Source organism: Lycorma delicatula, chromosome 10 (genome assembly GCF_047948215.1).
Source record: "Lycorma delicatula isolate Av1 chromosome 10, ASM4794821v1, whole genome shotgun sequence".
In the NCBI taxonomy this organism is placed as follows: domain Eukaryota; kingdom Metazoa; phylum Arthropoda; class Insecta; order Hemiptera; family Fulgoridae; genus Lycorma; species Lycorma delicatula.
In genome coordinates, this window is record NC_134464.1 from 71,561,188 (window position 1) to 71,582,201 (window position 21,014).

Genomic DNA, 21,014 nt, shown 5'->3' on the forward strand with positions numbered 1-21,014 from the left:
TGAATAGTTAATGGGGTAAGTTTAGTCAATAATTAAATATGAATCAAACTAAATATGTATATGATGTATTGGAATTTTATAATAATATTTTTAGATGATAGACTGGACAAAACAAACTTGACTTCATGTAATGCTAACATAGTATAAATAATATACAATTTGAAAGACCGTTTTATATAAGATCCTTTAACTACAAAAGTATTTGTACCTACTTATACAACTGCTAATAAAAGAATGAGGTTGTATGTTATTTTGGAGAATATAATGTGATACGAATTCAGTTATTTATGTATATAATATATATATATTGATGGTGGTGAAAATACAATAGAGCACTGTTTGTATGCTTGGTGAGTGGACAAATGAATTAGGAAGTGATGATTACATAACTGGATTTCTTTCAATTGGCCCTAACAGTTATGTTTATAGATCTTAAGTGTGTGACTTAAGATAAAAGGTTTTACTTTAAACTATACAAATTAAAAAAATATTGATATGAATTTTATGTGCAAAATAGTTGAAAGAGAAATTGAATCTGTAGCTGTAACTTATAATCAAATAATGAGAGAAGTAAAGACTAAAAATTTAGTAAATAGAAAGTTCACAAAGAAACTTCTGTGTGATTATGACAAAAAGATGATTCTAGAAGAGAAAGATGGAGTAATTGGTACATTTTAGTACCTTGGGGGTATTAAAATTCTATTTTATTGGGCTGCAGTCCATTAAAATTATTATGGGGAGTCTGATGTCACCAAGAATTCAAAGATTGTACATTAAAGTCAGAAATTAAAGTAGTGATAGTTAATCATGAGAACTCATAGTGGCAATTGTAAATTATGTGAATTTAAGTGGAGATTGTTTTAAGAGAGATAAAAACAAAATTATTTAAAGAGAATTTGAAGTCAAAATTATTTAAATGAAATGTTAAGTGAGAAGAATTATTTAAAGAGAACTCAGTCAGAAAATAAAAAAAATGTTCAAAAACATCACCCTTACTAGTCATACACAGATATGCATGAACAATAACAGACAATAAACCGATCCGAATACAATGATAAAATGCACTGTACTGAATGGCAGACACATGTGTCATAGTGCAGCCATAAGTCATAGAGTCGGGAGTAACAAAAAATAGACTATGCTCACAACTTGCATTTCTTGTTGCTGATTGATGCTTTTTTATTGGTGATGTTAGGTTGGATAATATGGAATATCAGATAAGTGTAGGTCGGATAAGCGAAACTACTGCAATGGAAATAACTCCAAGAAAACGTTAGAAGATTGTTTCTCTTTCTGAGCATACTAGTATGACAATGATCAATAGCTTTTGTGTGTGGGGTTAAACTAGGGACAGTAAATACTATTTTTTTTTAAATTTAAAGAAACTGGTTCCTTTTCATCTCAAGGGAAAGGCAAATGTGGCTGTAAAAGAAAAACTACTCCAAGACAGGATATTAGTGAGAAAAGTAAACAATCCAAAATTATTTTTGGTGTGGATATAAATTGAGAATTAACAGCCAGTTGTATAGATTTACACATGATATCTGTTAGACGCCAACTTCTTGCAGCTGGACAGAAAGCTTGCAGGCCAGATAAAAAGCAACTTTATCACCAGCAATGTGCAAAAAGCATTCTCTTGTAGGCCAAGAAAATGCTAACTGGACGAAAAAGACTGGAAAAATGTTATGTTTTTCAAGTCACATTTTTACTTCAATTGTGGAGGGTTCCATAATTAGAGAAGCATCAGATGAAAATACATCACCAGCTCATATCCAACAATCAGTTAACCATCCTCAGAAAAACATTTTTTGAGGTTGTTTCACATTTGAAATCCCTTTTTTACTTCCAGTAGATGGTATGTTGAAAAGTTATGGTTACATCAAGATTCTGAAGGAAAGGGTTGTGACACAAACTTCAAAACAAATTCCTACAAGGCAACAGAGAGTGTTCCAATAAAATTTGGTGCCATACTCTACTGCCAAAAAAGTTGAAAAATTCTTTGAAGAAGTAAACATTAAAGTGCTTCCATGACCAGGAAACTCCCCAGACTTACATCCAATTGAAAATCTTTGAGCAATAGTCAAAAAATGATTCAAAAATTAATTATACTATAAAAATTGACCTCATTAAAGCAATTATCAACCTAAGATTTATTTTGTTATTCACAAGAAAGCATTAGCAATTTATTGGGCTACAAAAGTTTTTGTAGTAATTGTAAACCACTTCTCATTCTTTTTAGACAGCAGAAAGGGTCATTACAAATGGCAGCAGGATTTACAGCACTGGACTTTATTTTTGAATTCTTTTAATTATACCGTTCAGCATGTCAAAGGAAAGGATAATGCTACAGGAAATGTTCTATCACGATTACCTAGATCTGTCACAACAAATATTAATGAAAGTAAGGATTATTTTAACCTTTTTGTTGAAGAGAAATTGCCACTCTGAGGAAATGATGTGCACATGTAATTGAATTACACATTAATAAATTACACATGTAAACATCCAGTTTTCAGAAAGAATTATCTGTACTCCAGAGATGGCTGGCTAGAAATGGTTGATCTAGAATTGAAACCTTTCGCTGTAGTGCCAAAGAAATTAGCATTGATCAAAATGTACTAATGTGCAGTTACAGAAAGATTATTCCATAAAAGGTTCCAGAAAATCGGTATGAAAGAAATTCATGGTAGACAATTACAGACTGCCAAAGTGAAAGTTATTGCAAGACAATATTTTTGGAGGCTAAATTTGGATAAGGATATTGAATTTTACAGAAGAAGTTGTTCAGCGTGTCTTCATGCTTCAAAAGCTCCAGAGAAAGCAGAATTGATTAAATTCAAAGAAGCAATATTCTCAGTTGAATGTGTTTATAGTGATACTGTTCAACACAAAAAAAGGAATTATATACTTGCTATAGATGGTTACAGTTGTTCATCTGAGGTTGCCGAAATGCAAAAAATTAATTCTGATGCTACAGTTGTAAAATCGCAAGAAATTTTTGCCAGGTTTGGATTGCTGAGGATGATATTTTCAGATAATGGAAGGCAGTTCACATCTGATGAATTTCAAGTTTTGTAGATCCAGTGGGATTTCACTTAAAACTTTAGCACCTTTTCATCCTGCAATGAATGGGCTCGCTGAAAACTCACATGAAAATACCAACTTTGATATGCAAGTATTTACTGGCGTGTAGAAATGCTCCACATTTTACTACTAGTGTTTCCCCAACTCTATATTTATATGGAAAAAAGTTATGCAGTTATTTAATCTACTTAGAGTACTGATATCTGAGGAAATTGCTACAAAGCAAGTAAAACTTCACCAAGGAGAAATACGAAAAGAAATAGGCTTACTTGACAAGGAAATAGACACGACTCATTTGTGGAAGGTGGAAAGTTTTAGTAAAAAATTATTAAAAAATGGCAAGCAGTAAAATTGTGGTGGAAGTTATGGCTAAGAGAACTTTCTAGTGCAAACTTGACATTCCAGATTCAAACATTTTACAGAAATGTTACATGGAACAGATCTTATATTCAAAGATTCATCTTTGGAAAATATCTACAAATGATGTGTAAACTTCATTGTAGATTCCTACCATTATTGAAAATCAGATTAAAGGATGTTTTTTTCGAAATCTGTATCATCTTCTACTTAAGAATTGAATAAGAGGTAATTTGGAAGTTGATTTATCACAAATGTCCGTTCCAGATGTTTCTGCTACAGAACACAAACAGAAACGAAAAAATATTGGGTTAAAAATGAAAAGTTACCGAAGCACAGTGTTTGTTATGAAAAAGACTTAAATTTAAATGTTAATCAAAAACAAAAAACATGAAATTAAACTGATGTCTTGAACGAATTTGTAATTTTATATTATTCTGTAATTGTTGATTGAATTGAAACTGGTATAAATTATTTATTCATAACGAATGATTGTTCAAAGCAAAGCAGGGAGGAATGTAATATATTGAATTTGTATTATGCGCCAAAATGCCATGCTTGGTAAATACCAATAAGTATGTGTGTTTACATAGCAATTATTATTATGATTATGTTGACTGGTTTGTTATGATGATGATATCTTGATATACACATGTACTTCGCCACTTTGTATTATCTCTTATTAATAAAATTAATTGTTTAAGACATTAACCAGTATAAATATTTACTGAACTTTACAGTTAGTACTTTACACTAAATTATTAGGTTCCAACTAAGTAGCTAAGAATATAAGTAAAACTAATAATGTGATTAAAAAATTTAATTTAATTAAACCTTTTTAAAAAAGAAATTGAATGCTTTCACTAAGCTTTTCTTTTAATTCAATTTATTTTTTGAAACATGTTTGTTAATAGACCATCATTTATAATATTTTCTGCTAATCTTAAATTGATATATTCATTATTTTTATGTTACATTTATGTAGAAGAAGTACAATTTATAGGTTTTTCACATATTTTGCTGTGGCAGATCTTGTTCTAGTAAACAAACCTAAAGGTTTATTCACTTTGTATTTCATTTAAAAGTATAGTATACAAACAGCATGTAACTCTGTATAACTAACTAGTTTAATAAAAAATTTTGGAATCCCCTTACTGTTTAAATGTATTACATAATCACAAATTTTTTCTTTTAGTGTTAATGTATATAGATGTATTAGAAAATTGTATATAAAAAAATTGTGTTGATAAAAAATTTGCATTATCATCATTTAATTTCCACTTTTTGCATTAAATTTTTCAGACATCAAAGAAGGTTTACAAAATTCTTTAACCTGTCAAGAATCTGCAAATATTAGGTCAACAAATATTACGTAATGACACAAATGTGTGTATTATAGTAATTTATCTGGACCTACCTGAAGATTTAAAGAAATTCAACAGCAACAGGATTTGATTTGTTCTTGAGCTAATGTACAGAGTTATACACTAAGAGCTAATGTACATTGCTTTAAATTTCAGAAATATTCCTTACATTTCACCAAGAGTATTAATAAAAAAAACTTTATAAATTATAAAATATCATATATAAAAATTATATTTTATATTATATCATTTTTTAATTTGATTCATATGAAAAAGTTCTTCCTGACCTTTAGGGTAGAAACATAACTTATCTTTCAACAGTTCTCAATCAAAGTTTAGCTAATCAAAAGAGTAATAGCCTGAAGTAAATTAAGCCCAAAAAATTTATTTTTCAAACATTCTGGTACTTAAAAGCTGTACATTCAAAGAATCTTGTATTGTACCTCTTTACAATTTAAAGTTCCACAAAAAGAAAAAGTATAACTTAATGTTACTTAATGATAATTTCAAAATCGAAATATGCTTGGAAATTTGCTTTCCATAGAAATATGGTTTTAGAAGGTATTCTCAGTCTTACTCTTTAGCTCCTTCATGAGTGGTACTGCAGCTAATATTGTCATTAATAACACCCAACTTGAAGTTATTTGAAAACCAGTTTCTAGGTTTGAATTGAATTTTGATTTTAGTTTGTAAATTTCATGTTTGAGCATTCCTAACCATTTAGAAAATCAATAATTTTTCTAATGTAACCACATTTTGTCATCTGATCAATGAACTTCAAATTAATTTTGAAGTTTTCATTTGTTGGATGTGAAAATCAATGGGGGAAATTCAAAAAACGTTACATTTTATTTAAACTAATTCATTTTTTACTGAATTTTTAATTTACCTTTTTATAGTGTAAGTGTTTTATCATGTAAGAAAAAGATTACAAGAACAGATTCTTATAAAAAACCCTCTTTTATCAACAAATTACACTGATGGGTTTGTGAATAAATTATAAATTTAAGAAACATTTAATAGATAAATGTGGTGGTGTAAATATCACAACTGTTAAAAATAAATAAATTTGTACTCATGATTTAGTTACACTGGTAAAAATGGGTTACAAAAAAATGGCACTAATTAATTATAAATTAAACTACATATTTATTCTATTTATTCTCTAATACAATAATATTTTCTTGTTCTTGTCATATTTTTTATTTTATTGTTTATAGTGTTAAAAATTGATTTTTATTCAGATTGGTATGCAATTACATGTAAAGAATGGGTTAGGTGTGCGGGTAAAAAATCATTCCAAACATTTGTCAGGAAAGATTAAAGAGTAATAAAAGGTTAATCCATCAGTGTCACAAAATGCAAAATTAATTTGAAAAAAGCAGTGTTAGTTAAAATTGGTTGTATAAAATAAAATATTTTGATTTTAAATAAACTAGAATAAATTTTACATGAATCTGTAATTTGTTAAAAATGACAACAGAAGCCATAAGCACTTTTGAAAGCCAAAAAGTATTGTTGTGCAGAAAAATCTGTTGTCTGAATTGATATAGGTAGAAATTATTATTTTTTGGCTATAAATTACTTTTTTAACATAGGTTAAAGGAAGCATATTCCTAGATTTAAATGAAAAGTTAAAATATTTCATTTAGAAAATATCGGTCAAAATGATTCATATTTAGCTTTAGTTACAATCAATGATATAAAGACCATTTTTGTTTCATGAGAAACCATTCTGTCTTTTTGTAAGAGGTGAGAACTATAATAACATTATTTAATAAAATTACAGTGCATTATTTAATAAACTTGACAGATATTTAATAAAATGTTTTGAAATGCCCACGAAAAGTTTGTTATGAATCTGTTGAACCTTTTTTTTTATTGCCCCAATTAAATTAGTACGATACCCCGAAATATTAGACACTTCGAGCGTTCTATTAATTCTACTTTCTTAACTCCATGTAAACTTCATAGAAGGCGCCTTTCACAACGACATAAATCGTAACATATGATAGCCGTACTAGTTATTCAAGGTTAACTTAGTCAATATCGTCAAAACGTAGTTGGGATTTCTCTGTCTCGTATTTGTTGGAATTTCGTTATTGCACGAGGTGGTCTGTGCTTTACTGTGTTGTTCAGTTGGAAGTCCGTCTAAGATGCGATTTTGAAGTAGGTGGTAGCGTTTTATAATTTAATCAGTTTTATCGACGTAACTTTGAATTTACGAAACGATTTCCGGAAGAACGTATTTATAGGTAAACAAAGATCCATTGATGTATTATTTATTTGTGCTATGTAATAAATCGAAATTTTATTTGACTATTCTCTTAATAGATAATTTGCAAGATAATTATTTATGATTACCACTGTCTTAGTTATAAATTAAACTTTTCATTAGTAAATGTTATATTAGAATTCAATCCTTTTCTGCCAGTGCATTTTATAAAATTATTTTTGTTGATTTCTTCCTTCAAGATCCCAAAACCATTTATCCGGCTTTATAAGTACCGGATTGTTGTCGTTTGTAACAAAATTTAATGTTGTATGCTGTCATTAATTTAATATTAAATAATGTTTATTATATTTCAAAGATATAGAAACGATTAGAAAAATGAGAATGTAGCAAAACAAATTTAGGTGAAATTTTTTCGTTTATTTAAATTCTTAAATTTTGTTTTTCCATTTAGTTACCTTTTAAACAGTAAATTTGTAGGATTAATTCTAGTCTTGCGCATTTATATGGAAATTTTGGATTGAAAATGTTTTTTTTTTTGTTAACAGTTGCTTCAGTCAGCTATGTAATTATTGATAGCCATGCTACAATTCTTTTATTTAAAAATGCTCTTTTCTTATAAACATTTTTATTGCTTGAAAATTTATCGAAGAAAATTATTAAAAAGTTATATTTTTTAAATTTGTTTTGGTTGTTGCTTCAGAAGTTTATAGTTTAAGTATTAATGTTTAGTTATATGTGATGTAATTTACCAAATGAAAATTTTTGTATATAAAAAAGTCATACTCTAAATACTTGGATGTATGTTTCTAGAATATTACAGAATTTTTGTTTTCTGTTTAATATCCATGGGACATAAAGAATTTATGTTTATTCTCTTTCATCTTGCATTGGAATGTAAGCAGAGTAATTATGCATAGATATCATATATCTGTACATTTTTACCTATCGGATACTTTTTCGTTCTTTTATACATGTAGAAAAATGAGCTTAGGAAACTCTTATTAACATGATTTACAAGTTAATGTGATTACACACAATCTGTTAATTTTATTCTTGACTGTGTAATGTTCTCGTTGTTACACCATTGATGTTTTTGATTGTCTGTGTGTAGCACATATGTAAACTATAATTGTGTTTGTTTTTCCTGCCTGTGTTGCTTTATATGTTTGATAATTGTGTTGATGAATCCATTTGTGAGTACTTAAAATATCTGGACTTTTATTCTCTTTGCTATCCAATTTCATTTCAGGTAGAGGTATTCCATTTTAATTCAACAAATGATCAGTGAATCACTATTTTTTATTTTGTTGATATTTGATATATAATAACTAGCCACCTTGTAGTGACAAAAAAAATTTTTTTTATATTTAAAAAAAATGTTTTCTTGAAGAATAGACTATTTTGTAACTCGCAAACGGGTAAAAACAGTCATTTTCATCACTTTTTCCATGAGCTGTAGCATTTTTATTTTACATCATTCAGAGGTTAAAAAGGACTTTTTGGAAAGAGTAAAGATGGAACTTCATCTTAGTGTACTCAAAATTCATTTTGTTACATGATAAAATCTTGTAATGTTTACTGAAGTTATGTTTACAAATTGTTTTTTTTTTTTTTTTTTTTTTTTTTTTTTCATATTTTGGGCCCAAAATAAATAATGAAGAGCTTAAGGTAACAGGCCTGTTTTTTACCTTTTAACTCTTAGGTACTAGTAGTACTTATAAAAAAATTGGACGTTACAGTGTCCTTCATTAAAAAAGATGGCCGCCAAATCATAAGATTTTGAAAATTTCTCATATTTGAGACCCAAAAACCACATGTGGGACAGGTGGTAAAAATCTGAAATATTTACAGTAGTAAGTACTTTTTATACACTTTAAAACCATATAAAATTTACATTGTTACTCAAAGGGGTTAACAAGTAAATCAGAACTGCTAAAAAACACCTTTCCTTCTAAACTGAAAGCAACATATCCAAAAATACTGATATGTATTTTTTCAGATTATAAAAATTACAACTTAACTCATAAGAATGAATAGATTGATAATTAATAAATAATCAATTAAAAAATGATAAATAATAATTACAAAATGATAAACAATTCAAATACATTAACTAGTTGTCAATTCATTTTATCTTATTTTACTCCTGCTAATAGAAGTTATGAATAAATCTTGCACTTTTTGATAACAAACTTAACTAATATAACTTGGTGCTCCTGCCATTTTTTCATTGAGTAGAACTTATAAATCCTCATTCATCTTTGATGTAATGTGTCCTCTTCCAGTAGCTGATAGAAAAAGCTCTGAAGCGCAAGATCTTTAAAATATTTTTCAGTTGAACCCATATTTGATTATCCCCCTATGATTTTTTGAATGAAGTACCAGGTCCCTGTCAGTGGAAAAAGGTCGTTATTTTTATTCATTTTCATGTATTTTGACTTCAATGACTTCGCTTAACCATCATTTGCCATCATATATGCAGTAGACGTAATCTTTTGGCTTTGATAAACCTAATGTCCTTGTGTACTAATACTAACGTAAATGTTTCTGATTCAGTGGTCACCCGGACTCTCAGAATACATTACTGACTTGTTGGAACATAACTGTGAAAGGTTCATGTTTCTGGGACTCTAGTGATTACCTGATAACGAGAACTGAGGTATTCTTCAGTCTCTTGAACATCTTTATTAGAACAGGAAATAAAGTTATATTTTTAATATTATCTTTGCAATAAATATACATTTCAGAAGGTGTAACAATTTGATTGGCTGTCCTTTGAAGTCTTGCTTAAGTCACAGACCATTTTACAGTTACACCAGTACCATCACATGGTCCTTTTCTGTGGTATGAGGCAAAAAATGCCATTCAGCTGTGATTTCAAAAATTTTGATGGTAGCACAAATTTATAATTTTTTTTTGTACTGAGCAGAGGAGCCATCAGAAAAAAAAATTATTTAACTTGTGGTAACAGTGGTTTTACTTAACTTTCTTTTGGAAGCAGTACAATGTAGTATTATGCTTCATGTACTGAATCACACAGTAGCTTTGGCTTTGTTTTTTTTTTTTTTTTAAATATGTGAGAAATGAATGTACTGTGGCATAAGTTTTTGACCAGTGATGTGACTGGACTTCATCCTGCATCACAAAAGGAAAATTTTGAGAGAAGTCTCCCATTACAATACATCCACCTTCCAACAAGTTTCCCTTTTTAATATTGAGGAAATTAGCTTGTTTCTTTGTAACAAAATGATGCCTTTTAGATTATTTAAATTTTCAGTAAGTTTATCTAAGTACTCTTGAAATGGAAGACTTTGAGAGTAGTGAGTTCGCAACGGTCAACAGAAACCCACTGTTTGAAGATAATTTCATTACTGCAAAAGCTGGATGAATCAAATCATCCCAGCTTTTGCAGTAATCTGAGCACTTTCATTAGTGCTTGGACATTTTTCATACTGTGATAGCATGCATGTTTAATTTTCTGTATTACATACCGTGGTTGAAAGGAGAATTTTATAATCAAATTTCATTTTTAGAGCAGATAACATGAGTTTTACATTTTGGTAGGTGACACACACAAACAGAGTGATTACCTGATCCAGCAGCCAGAATGCAAAATTTAGGTAGGTGACACACACAGAGTGAGTACCTGATCCACCAGCCAGAACGTAAAATTTAAGTCTTAAATCAGAAAATTTTGAAAAACCAATTTTTAAATTATGTTTTTCTTTGAAGGTTGTCTACAATTCTTTTAAGTTACATAAGATAAACCTTTTTTGAATATTAATTTTCTTCCTGTCACCTTGTCTTATAGAGACACAATCCTTCTTGTCTCGCATCATTCGGCTGTGCTCATCATTCTGGAAAAATCTTGGACACATTTAATAGCATTTTCATCAATTACACAACTGGGTTTCTTTTTGCCAATTTGTGATAAAATTCCACTTGTTTTAAGTAATTGTTTGTATTGAAGGGCTAAATACTAACACTAAACTCATTTTGAATACTCCAGCTGCTTGGTAATAAACTTAAAATATTAATTTTTTCCTGGGTTGATGTAACTGTTTTCATTTTATCCTTTATTTTAATGATTAATTCTTCATATTCCCTACCTAAATCAGCATAATTTTGTGATACTAAACTGGTTTCTTCTGTAGAAATATTTAAATCAACGGAATCATTTAATTTACTGGTAACTGACTCGGCTATTTTTGTAACTTTATTTTTTTAAATTGATTCCTTTGCGCTGCTCGATAATTTTTGAAACGTAATGGGGGAAATTCCAAGTGTTGAACAAGCTTTATTCATCGACTCGACTATACCACATTGAGGCTCAAATATTTCTTGACATTCCGGTTCACTTTCTGCATCATCTTGTGGTTTTTGTATTTTGTTTAAGCATTTTGTATACAGTACTGTGCCTGGAATTAATTTTAAAATTGGATTGCTTGTTGAAAGTGTCAAAGGTATTTCTCAAAGAGATTTCTTAACCGGTTGTGTGTGGACACCTAGATGGGTCAGAGCAATTTTTCCCATTAATATGAAAATATTTGTCTAAATATTCGGTTTTATGAAAAGTACAGATATTTTTTGTTTCAGTATCCACTTCTTAAAGATACCAATTTTATTTGCTGTTCAGCAAACTCCAAAATATCGTGCAACACTGAAGATCTATTTATACTGTTTCAGTATGAATGCCAATTGAACACTATAATCTTTTTTTTTATAAAAAGCAAGTGTTCTTACAATAACAATACAATAAGTATAAATGATAAAACTACCAATTGCACCTCACTTTGTCTTATCCAGTTTTATACAGCTAAAATAAAAATTTCTCTAATAAATAAAATTAAAAATAAAAGATATTGCATAAAAAAGAAGTTCACTGCTAAATAAAATTACTTTATAAACAAGTATACATTACCTAACCACAGTATTAACACTACAACATATCATATTGAATTTAAAACAGTAACTGAGCCTTCTACAATCCTACAATGTTTAAAGTCTGGATTACACAAACATTCATGTCCATGCATGTCTATTCACTTTCATGTTTAAACACAAGTTGTGTGTGTATGAGTCATATATTAAGTAACAAACTGTCTAGAATATAAGCTATATCATTATAGACATATCAAAATATTTTGTATAGTAGGTCTACGTTATTATCTGAAAAAATACATGCTCTGAATTTTTTAGATACATTGTTCACAGTTAGAAGGAAAACTGTGGTTTTGATGACTTCATTACTTTTCAACCCTTTGAGTAACAAAATAAATTTTATGTGGTTTTAAAATACATAAAAAGTACTTACTGCTGTAAAAATTCAGATTTTTTCCATCTGCCTTACATGTGGGTTTTGGGCCCCGAAAATGAAACATTTACAAAATCTTATGATTTGGTGACTTTTTTTTAATGAAGGATACGCTGTATTAATCCAATTTTTTTTAATAAGTACTACTAGTACCTAAGAGTTAACAAGTAAAAAACATGCCTGTTACCTTAAGCCCTTCATTATTGCATTATTTTGGGCCCAAAATTTGAAAAAAAAAAAACAATTTGTTAACATAATTTCAGTAAACATTACAAGATTTGATTATGTAAAAAAATGAATTTTGAGTAGACTGAGATGAAGTTCCATCTTTATTCTTTCCAAAATGTCCGTTTTGATCTCTGTATGGTATAAAATAATACTGCTACAGCTCATGGAAAAAGTGAAGAAAATGGCGGTTTTAATCTGTTGGCAAGTTACAAAATAGTCAATTACTCAAGAAAAAAAGTTTTCGTAAATGTAGTAAAAGTTTTTGTCATCAAAATCAAAAATTGTGATGCAATAAAAGTTTTAGTAAAAGTTTTGAAGACTTATTGAATTAAAATGGAATACCCCGGAATTGAGAAAAGAGACAAGTTCATTTTCGTCGGTTGTAATTGTATGTGAAGAAATATATCCTACAGTTTACCACAGATCTGTTTGCAAATTTATGAACATTTCATGTTTTATCTCAACTGTTGAATAATGTAGTGATTTTCATTATCAGGGCCTTAGTAGCTTAATATTAATCAATTTATTATTAACACTGAACTAATTGATGTGTTAATATGTTAATGAATTTTAGTATGAACTAATAAATACATTAATGAATTAATAATTTATTTGAGTGGTCCTCTGATTCAAAATTTATAAACAATCAGCTACTTTATAACTATTTGGTCATTTTGGAGATTACCTTTTATTTAGCAATCTCCATTTTTTTTTTAGCTATGTTGCAGTTACTCTCCTACCTGAATTCTATTTCTTAACCCACTTGAATAATAAATTATGTAGAAACTATGAAATTCACCCTTAAATCACCTTAATTCTTTTAGGGGGTGGTTTATAGGGGAAATCTTGCACATGATTTCAAGGAATACTGGTGAAATTATTATTATATGGTTATTTTTTTCAAGTTTTAATTTTTTTTTTTTTTCATTTGACTGGTTTGATGCAGCTCTCCAAGATTCCCTATCTAGTGCTAGTTGTTTCATTTCAGTATACCCTCTACATCCTACATCCCTAACAATTTGTTTTTCATATTCCAAACGTATAGCACCACATTTCAAAAGCTTCTAATCTTTTCTTCTCAGCTACTCTGATTGTCCAAGTTTCACTTCCATATAAAGCGACACTCTAAACATACACTTTCAAAAATCTTTTCCTGACATTTAAATTAATTTTTGATGTAAACAAATTATATTTCTTACTGAAGGCTCGTTTAGCTTGTGCTATTCGGCATTTTAATATCGCTCCTGCTTCGTCCATCTTTAGTAACTCTACTTTCCAAATAACAAAATTCTTCTACCTCCATAATCTTTTCTCCTCCTATTATCACATTCAGTGGTGGTCCATCTTTGTTATTTCTACTAACATTTCATTACTTTTGTTTTGTTCTTGTTTATTTTCATGCGATAGTTACTTCATCTATGCCGTTCATTGTTTCTTCTAAATCCTTTTTACTCTCGGCTAGAATTACTATATCATCAGCAAATCGTAGCATCTTTATCTTTTCACCTTGTACTGTTACTCCGAATCTAAATTGTTCTTTAACATTATTAACTGCTAGTTCCATGTAAAGATTAAAAAGTAACTGAGATAGGGAACATCCTTGTCGGACTCCCTTTCTTATTACGGCTTCTTTCTTATGTTCTTCAATTGTTACTCTTGCTGTTTGGTTCCTGTACATGTTAGCAATTGTTCTTCTATCTCTGTATTTGAACCCTAATTTTTTTAAAATGCTGAACATTTTATTCCAGTCTACGTTATCGAATGCCTTTTCTAGGTCTATAAACGCCAAGTATGTTGGTTTGTTTTTCTTTAATCTTCCTTCTACTATTAATCTGAGGCCTAAAATTGCTTCCCTTGTCCCTATACTTTTCCTAAAACCAAATTGGTCTTCTCCTCCACTCTCCTCTCAATTCTTCTGTATAGAATTCTAGTTAAGATTTTTGATGCATGACTAGTTAAACTAATTGTTCTGTATTCTTCACATTTATCTGCCCCTGCTTTCTTTGGTATCATGACTATAACACTTTTTTTGAAGTCTGATGGAAATTCCCCTTTTTCATAAATATTACACACCAGTTTGTATAATCTATCAATCGCTTCCTCACCTGCACTGCGCAGTAATTCTACAGGTATTCCGTCTATTCCAGGAGCCTTTCTACCATTTAAATCTTTTAATGCTCTCTTAAATTCAGATCTCAGTATTGTTTCTCTTATTTCATCCTCCTCAACTTCCTCTATAACACCATTTTCTAATTCATTTCCTCCGTATAACTCTTCAATATATTCCACCCATCTATCGACTTTACCTTTCGTATTATATATTGGTGTACCATCTTTGTTTAACACATTATTAGATTTTAATTTATGTACCCCAAAATTTTCTTTAACTTTCCTGTATGCTCCGTCTATTTTACCAATGTTCATTTCTCTTTCCACTTCTGAACACTTTTCTTTAATCCACTCTTCTTTCGCCAGTTTGCACTTCCTGTTTATAGCATTTCTTGCCGATAGTTCCTTTTACTTTCTTCATCACTAGCATTCTTATATTTTCTATGTTCATCCATCAGCTGCAATATATCGTCTGAAACCCAAGGTTTTCTACCAGTTCTCTTTATTCTGCCTAAGTTTGCTTCTGCTGATTTAAGAATTTCCTTTTTAACATTCTCCCATTCTTCTTCTACATTTTCTACCTTATCTCTTTTACTCAGACCTCTTGCGATGTCCTGCTCAAAAATCTTCTTTACTTCCTCTTCCTCAAGCTTCTCTAAATTCCACCGATTCATCTGACACCTTTTCTTCAGGTTTTTAAACCCCAATCCACATTTCATTATAACCAAATTATGGTGGCTATCAATGTCTGCTCCAGGGTAAGTTTTGCAATCAACGAGTTGATTTCTAAATCTTTGCTTAACCATGATATAATGTATCTGATTATATCGCCTTGCAGTATCGCCTGGCTTTTTCCAAGTGTATATTCTTCTATTATGATTTTTAAATTGGGTGTTGGCAATTACTAAATTATACTTCGTGCAAAACTCTATAAGTTGGTCCCCTCTTTCATTCCTTTTGCCCAGCTCGTATTCAGCCACTATATTTCCTTCCTTGTCTTTTCCAATGCTTGCATTCCAATCTCCAACTATTATTAAATTTTCATCTCCTTTTACGTGTTTAATTGCTTCATCAATCTCTTCGTATACACACTCTACCTCATCATCATCATAGGCGCTTGTAGGCATATAGACGTTAACAATCGTCCGTTTAGGTTTTGATTTTATCCTTATTACAATGATTCTATCGCTATGGGTTTTGAAATACTCTACTCTCTTCCCTATCTTCTTGTTCATTATGAAACCTACTCCTGCCTGCCCATTATTTGAAGATGAGTTAATTACTCTAAAATCACCTGACCAAAAGTCGCCACCGAACCTCACTAATTCCTACTACATCCACATTTATCCGATCCATTTATCTTTGTAAATTTTCTAGCCTCCCAACCTTTTTTAAGCTTCTAACATTCCACGCTCCGACTTGTAGAATGTTATTTTTTAATTTTCTGGTGACCCCTTCCTTAGTAGTCCCCACCCGGAGATCCGAACGGGGGACTAGTTTACCTCTGGAATATTTTACCAAGGAAGGCCATCATTGCTATATGAAAATGCAGAGAGCCACATTTTCTTGGAAAAAAAGCAGCTGTAGTTTTCCATTGCTTTCAGCTGGGCAGTACTCAGAGGACTGAGTGATGTTGATATGGCCATTTAAGTCATTGTGACTCACGCCCCTAACAGCTACTGAAAGAGCTGCTGCCCTCTTTCAGGAATCATTCCTTAGTCTGGCTCTCAACAGATACCTCTCCGATATGGTTGCACCTTCGGTCCAGCTACTCTGTATCCCTCAGCACTCAAGCCCCCTCACCAACGGCAAGGTCTCATGATTCATAGAGGAGGGTTTTAATTTAATTTAATTAAAATTTTTCTTAGGTTGAAGTGATTAAAAAAGTTTATACTCCTTTTGGTGTAACTGGGAAAAATGCAGTACTTGCAGCTAATACACTTGAAAGCGTCCCACCTTTCATGTTTCCAGATCTTCTGGTCTTAGCATCCCTTTTCAAATATTATATCAAAATAATAATGCCTTATTTTTATTGAAATTCTCTGTTGGGAATAACTATGCCAAATTTTTGCTTTCTATTTATTTGTGAAGTAAGATAATTATTATTATTAACTAAATCATTTAGAAGTTTTCTTTGATCATTTGAACTCTTTCCTTATGGGAAATTAAAAAAAAATACCTGTAGTTTACTGCCTAAGGCAAACATACCTGACAAGTTTCATGTTTCTAGCTCTTCTGTTTTCACTACCTGCTTTCAACTCTGTTTAAATTGATTAATTATTGATTGTTATATGAAGTAATATTTCATAGAATAATTATTGATAAGTAAGTTTTAATTTAATTATGTTAAACTCTATACTAGGTGCTGATGAGTTGTCAGTTAGGCCTCCCTACTTTTACACTTCTTAAGTATTTTTTTTGGTCAGAAATTACCATATTTATGAGTTTTGGTGAAGCATTCAAGAGAAAATAAGCAACAAGAAAATTAAATTTTTTATTTAATTTTCTGGTGCCAAGATGAGGTTGCTATACTATTAATATTGGGAGTAACTATGCTAAATTTCAGCGTTTTAGTTATCAAAATATGGAATAGAAATAGTAATGACTGAGTTAGGAAGTGTGTTATTAGCACTCCTTTAGACCCCCATTAGGTATGAAAAAAAGGCTGAAACTTTTGGGACAGTTTTAACACAGTTTAGGACTTTCACATCACGCAGCTTTTTTTCTGATGCATGGCTTACAAACACAACCTAATTTAAAATATTTATGATTTTATTTATAGTATAATATTTTTTAAATTTAATTCAATGATTCTAACCAAAGCGCATATGCATACTTATTTCATTACCGTGGTTGTGACAGTACTAGTGGCCACTTTAAATACTTTTTTACAGTTTAAATATTATTCATTTATTTAATCCTACCATTCATCTGTGATGTTACAACATAGCAGACAACTCCAGCAGTTGTACATCGCTATGCTAGCACTCATTGTGGTGAGAGGGGGGTACTAATGATGCACTATACCTACTTAGCTACTAGTTTATTTAGAGCATTTTTTGGGGTGGGGATGCAATTTTGAAAAAAACTTTTTTTGGAAATATTATTATTTTATTGTTAACAAATGTTCCTAAGAAAAAAAGATCTTAATTAGCCAAAATCGTGAGATACTGAGAGAGACCGTCTACGGCCTCATTCCTATGACCTTTTAAGTTGAAAATTTAATGGCATCAATGCCCCATACATAGAAGTAATCTGACCAAGTTTGGGTCAGAATCAGTCGAGTAGTGCTGGAGATATAAGGTGTGAACACCAAACACACACACGTACATGCAAACATTTCCATCCAGTTTTTGGGTTTCTTAGGTGTTAAAACGTAAAGATCCAGTGAAAATTGCATGCTTAAATTGAACCAATTATAATACTTTCCCTTCTAAAGCTATAGCTCCACTATAGTGCTAGGCAGGAAAGTAAAAGGTTTCCACAGTAGAGGTTTGTTTTGTTAGTGAAACATATTTGACAGTTTTCAAGTTTTCAGCTCTTTATTTCATGACAACCCTTTTTCAGGCTCTATTTGATCTAATTAGGGGGTTGTTAAATAATATTTCTCTACATTTTTGTAAATCCTTGAAATTGCTTTGCTTGATTTTAACTTATTAGCTATCCAGGAAAGAGAAAACTTAATGATAAGATAGTAGTAAATGAGGGCTTTTGTATAATATTTAATGCATTTTAAGATATAATATTAACACTATACTAAATGAAAAAATAAACACAATTCTTGTTAAATATATTATTTGACCAAGAGATTTCCTAACTGATGAAGGCAATTGTCATTAACAACAGACTCTTCAATGCCGCTGAATCATAGTTTTGTAAATAATTCTCTGGAAGGATATTTGGGTCATTCCATGTCAAATCAACAAGCTCACAACTTGACGATCACCAATTTCAATAAAATTCAGAGGATTGATCATATCCATAAAGTGATGCAAAAAAATTTTTTCCAGGTTTCTCAGCTGCTCATTTTTTTTGTAGGACCCCATCAAAAAGTGAAAAATTGCAAAAAGCAAGGTTCAGGTAATTACAAAAAATTAATTTTTTCAGCTCCTATAAGAGTTAGAGAGCTCAATTTGGTGTCATTTTAAAGCTCGTAGCATGGGCTTTCATGTTATATATCACTTGGCAAGATTTTGTGACATTCAACAGAAAAAATTATTTGACCTTGAATAAATCCAAAATTGTATTTTTTAAAAATTTGAAAAAAAATTTGCTTCCTAATGTGTTTTACATGTGGTAAACATTTCATAATGGAATTGCAATGTAATCATGGTGAAATAATTCTCATGGTGAAATAATTTTGCAGTTTGTATAACTTCCAAAGATATTTTTAGAAGAATTACATAGTCTACACTTCTTTTTTCAACTTCTGGTTGGTAAACATTTCATAATGGAATTGCAATGTGATCATGGTGAAATAAAATAATGAACTTGTATGTACTCACCACTTAATTGCAGTTTGTATAGCTTCCAAAGATATTTATAGAAGAATTACATAGTCTACACTTCTTTTTTCAACTTCTGGTTATCATTGTCCACTTCTTGCTTTGAGAGGTTATAAACTCTTCCTGTTGGATTTACCTTGGGATCTACTTTTGAAATAACATCACTCCTATGTGCATTAAGAACAAAGTCTGGGTAGTGGAAGAAAGGTGAAGGTTCATGTGGATGTAAGAACTTCATCTTCACTGTTAGATTTTTCTCATTTGAGTCTAGAACACACCCCAACCACCAGTATCCATCATATCTGCAGATCAAGAATCCAACCATTTCCCTGAATGTAAGATCATTCTCAATATTTGTTTTGCTTGCTACTGTTGAGTTGTTAGAAAATGAAAATGCCCTCACTTGCACCTGATTTTTGTTCAGTGGAACAAACGAGTAGAGTTTCTGAGTATCTGGTATAGTTCTTGCTGTCATTGCCCTACTCTTCAAAGCCTATTCTTCTCCTTTATGCTGTTCAATTGTACTGCAATGGAAATGTATCGACTCACTGTGTCCATTTGCCCAGTCATACAACTGTCGTAGAATCATGATCTGGTCATTGTAGGTATTTGAAGACTTGCTCAAGCTGCAAGTCTTTAACAGTCCCTCCCACACCAGATGGTTTTTTTTTGTAGTGAAAAAATGCTATTCTGTTTTGATCCAAAGTCTGATCATGGTAACAGAAGTAGAAAAAATTGAGTCTGTTTTTGTACTGAGAGGCAGTGCCATCATTGTAGTAATAGATCAGGCTTGGTTTTGTGGTAAAATGAAACTGCATGAAACCAATCAAATATTTCTGATAAAGGTACACTGTGTCATGTGTGAGACAGTCAGAAGTTATGACAAGAGATGTATGCATCAATGTTTATGTTGTTGTATCTTGGAAATAGATTGTGAAGGGGTGAACTATTGTTTGTGCATTGTTTCAGTGGAAACCTTGGGCTGCATCGTGGAGAATGAATGAATCGTTCTTAGCAAAGTCGCAGATTACAAGATATTTACCTTCTTTCAGAGATTGCTTCAGATGGGTGGGGTAACTGGACTTTTGAGTAGCAAGAAATGAGTGTTGAAGTTTTGGAAGTTTCTCAAAAAGAATACTGATGAATTCTTCAGTAGGTTTGACTAATGTCTCAAGAGATATTCTTTTTTCAACTTGTATCCACTGTTTGTAGGTGATGTTTTCAGTACAGTTGAGCTCGAAAGCTTCCTCAATTCTTCCCTTGACTTCTTCAAACCCAGGACAATTTTCACAATTTCCAAAGTAGCAAGCTTCAGTTGGGTTAGCACACACTACATATGTCATAATATCTTTGTAAGACTTAATTGGTCTATTACCTTCTGCCAGTTCTTTCATTCTACATTGCATAACGTTAAGTTTTGTGTTTTTGTGCATTGTACATATTCAGGTGCAAGTGGGTTCCATTTGCAGCTGCAAGAACACATTACTTAGGCCTGAGTTCACAGAACTTTGAAAATCCTATTTTCAGCAAGGATACCTCTTTAAACAATTCAAAAGATTCATGAATCTTGCACAGAATTAATTTTTTCTGAACATGTTCCTCTTGTCTTCCATTTATCGTAAGAGAAATAAAATCTTTTTTCCCAGGCATCATTCGACTTATTTCTTCACTCTCATTCAGATCAGTTACTTTTCCTCCTTTCAAAATTTCAAGTTCTACCCGGTCTGGACATGACATGGTACCTTTTAATTTAAACAGCCTTTTAGCTTTCCTTGCAGTATAGTCTGATACTCCAAATTCATCTTCAATATCCTTTA

General features: G+C 30.7%; 2 protein-coding genes across 3 annotated transcripts in view; both read left to right on the forward strand.

Annotated features, from left to right (window-relative positions):
• Positions 1-2,670: 2,670 nt before the first annotated feature.
• Positions 2,671-3,078, forward strand: LOC142330882 (uncharacterized). Its single transcript, XM_075376349.1, has one exon. It carries the CDS (start codon positions 2,671-2,673, stop codon positions 3,076-3,078), a length of 408 nt encoding a protein of 135 aa, XP_075232464.1.
• Positions 3,079-6,882: 3,804 nt separating this feature from the next.
• Positions 6,883-21,014, forward strand: part of Pus7 (pseudouridine synthase 7) — a 79,296-nt gene continuing 65,164 nt past the window's right edge. For both annotated transcript variants that reach the window (XM_075376530.1, XM_075376532.1), the window contains exon 1: positions 6,883-7,060. The gene's annotated coding sequence lies outside the window, so the exon portion shown is untranslated. The remainder of the gene's footprint in view (positions 7,061-21,014) is intronic.

Excerpts from the sequence above, each read along its gene's own strand:
- LOC142330882 (XM_075376349.1), top strand. The coding sequence starts at position 2,671 with ATGAAAGAAATTCATGGTAGACAATTACAGACTGCCAAAGTGAAAGTT.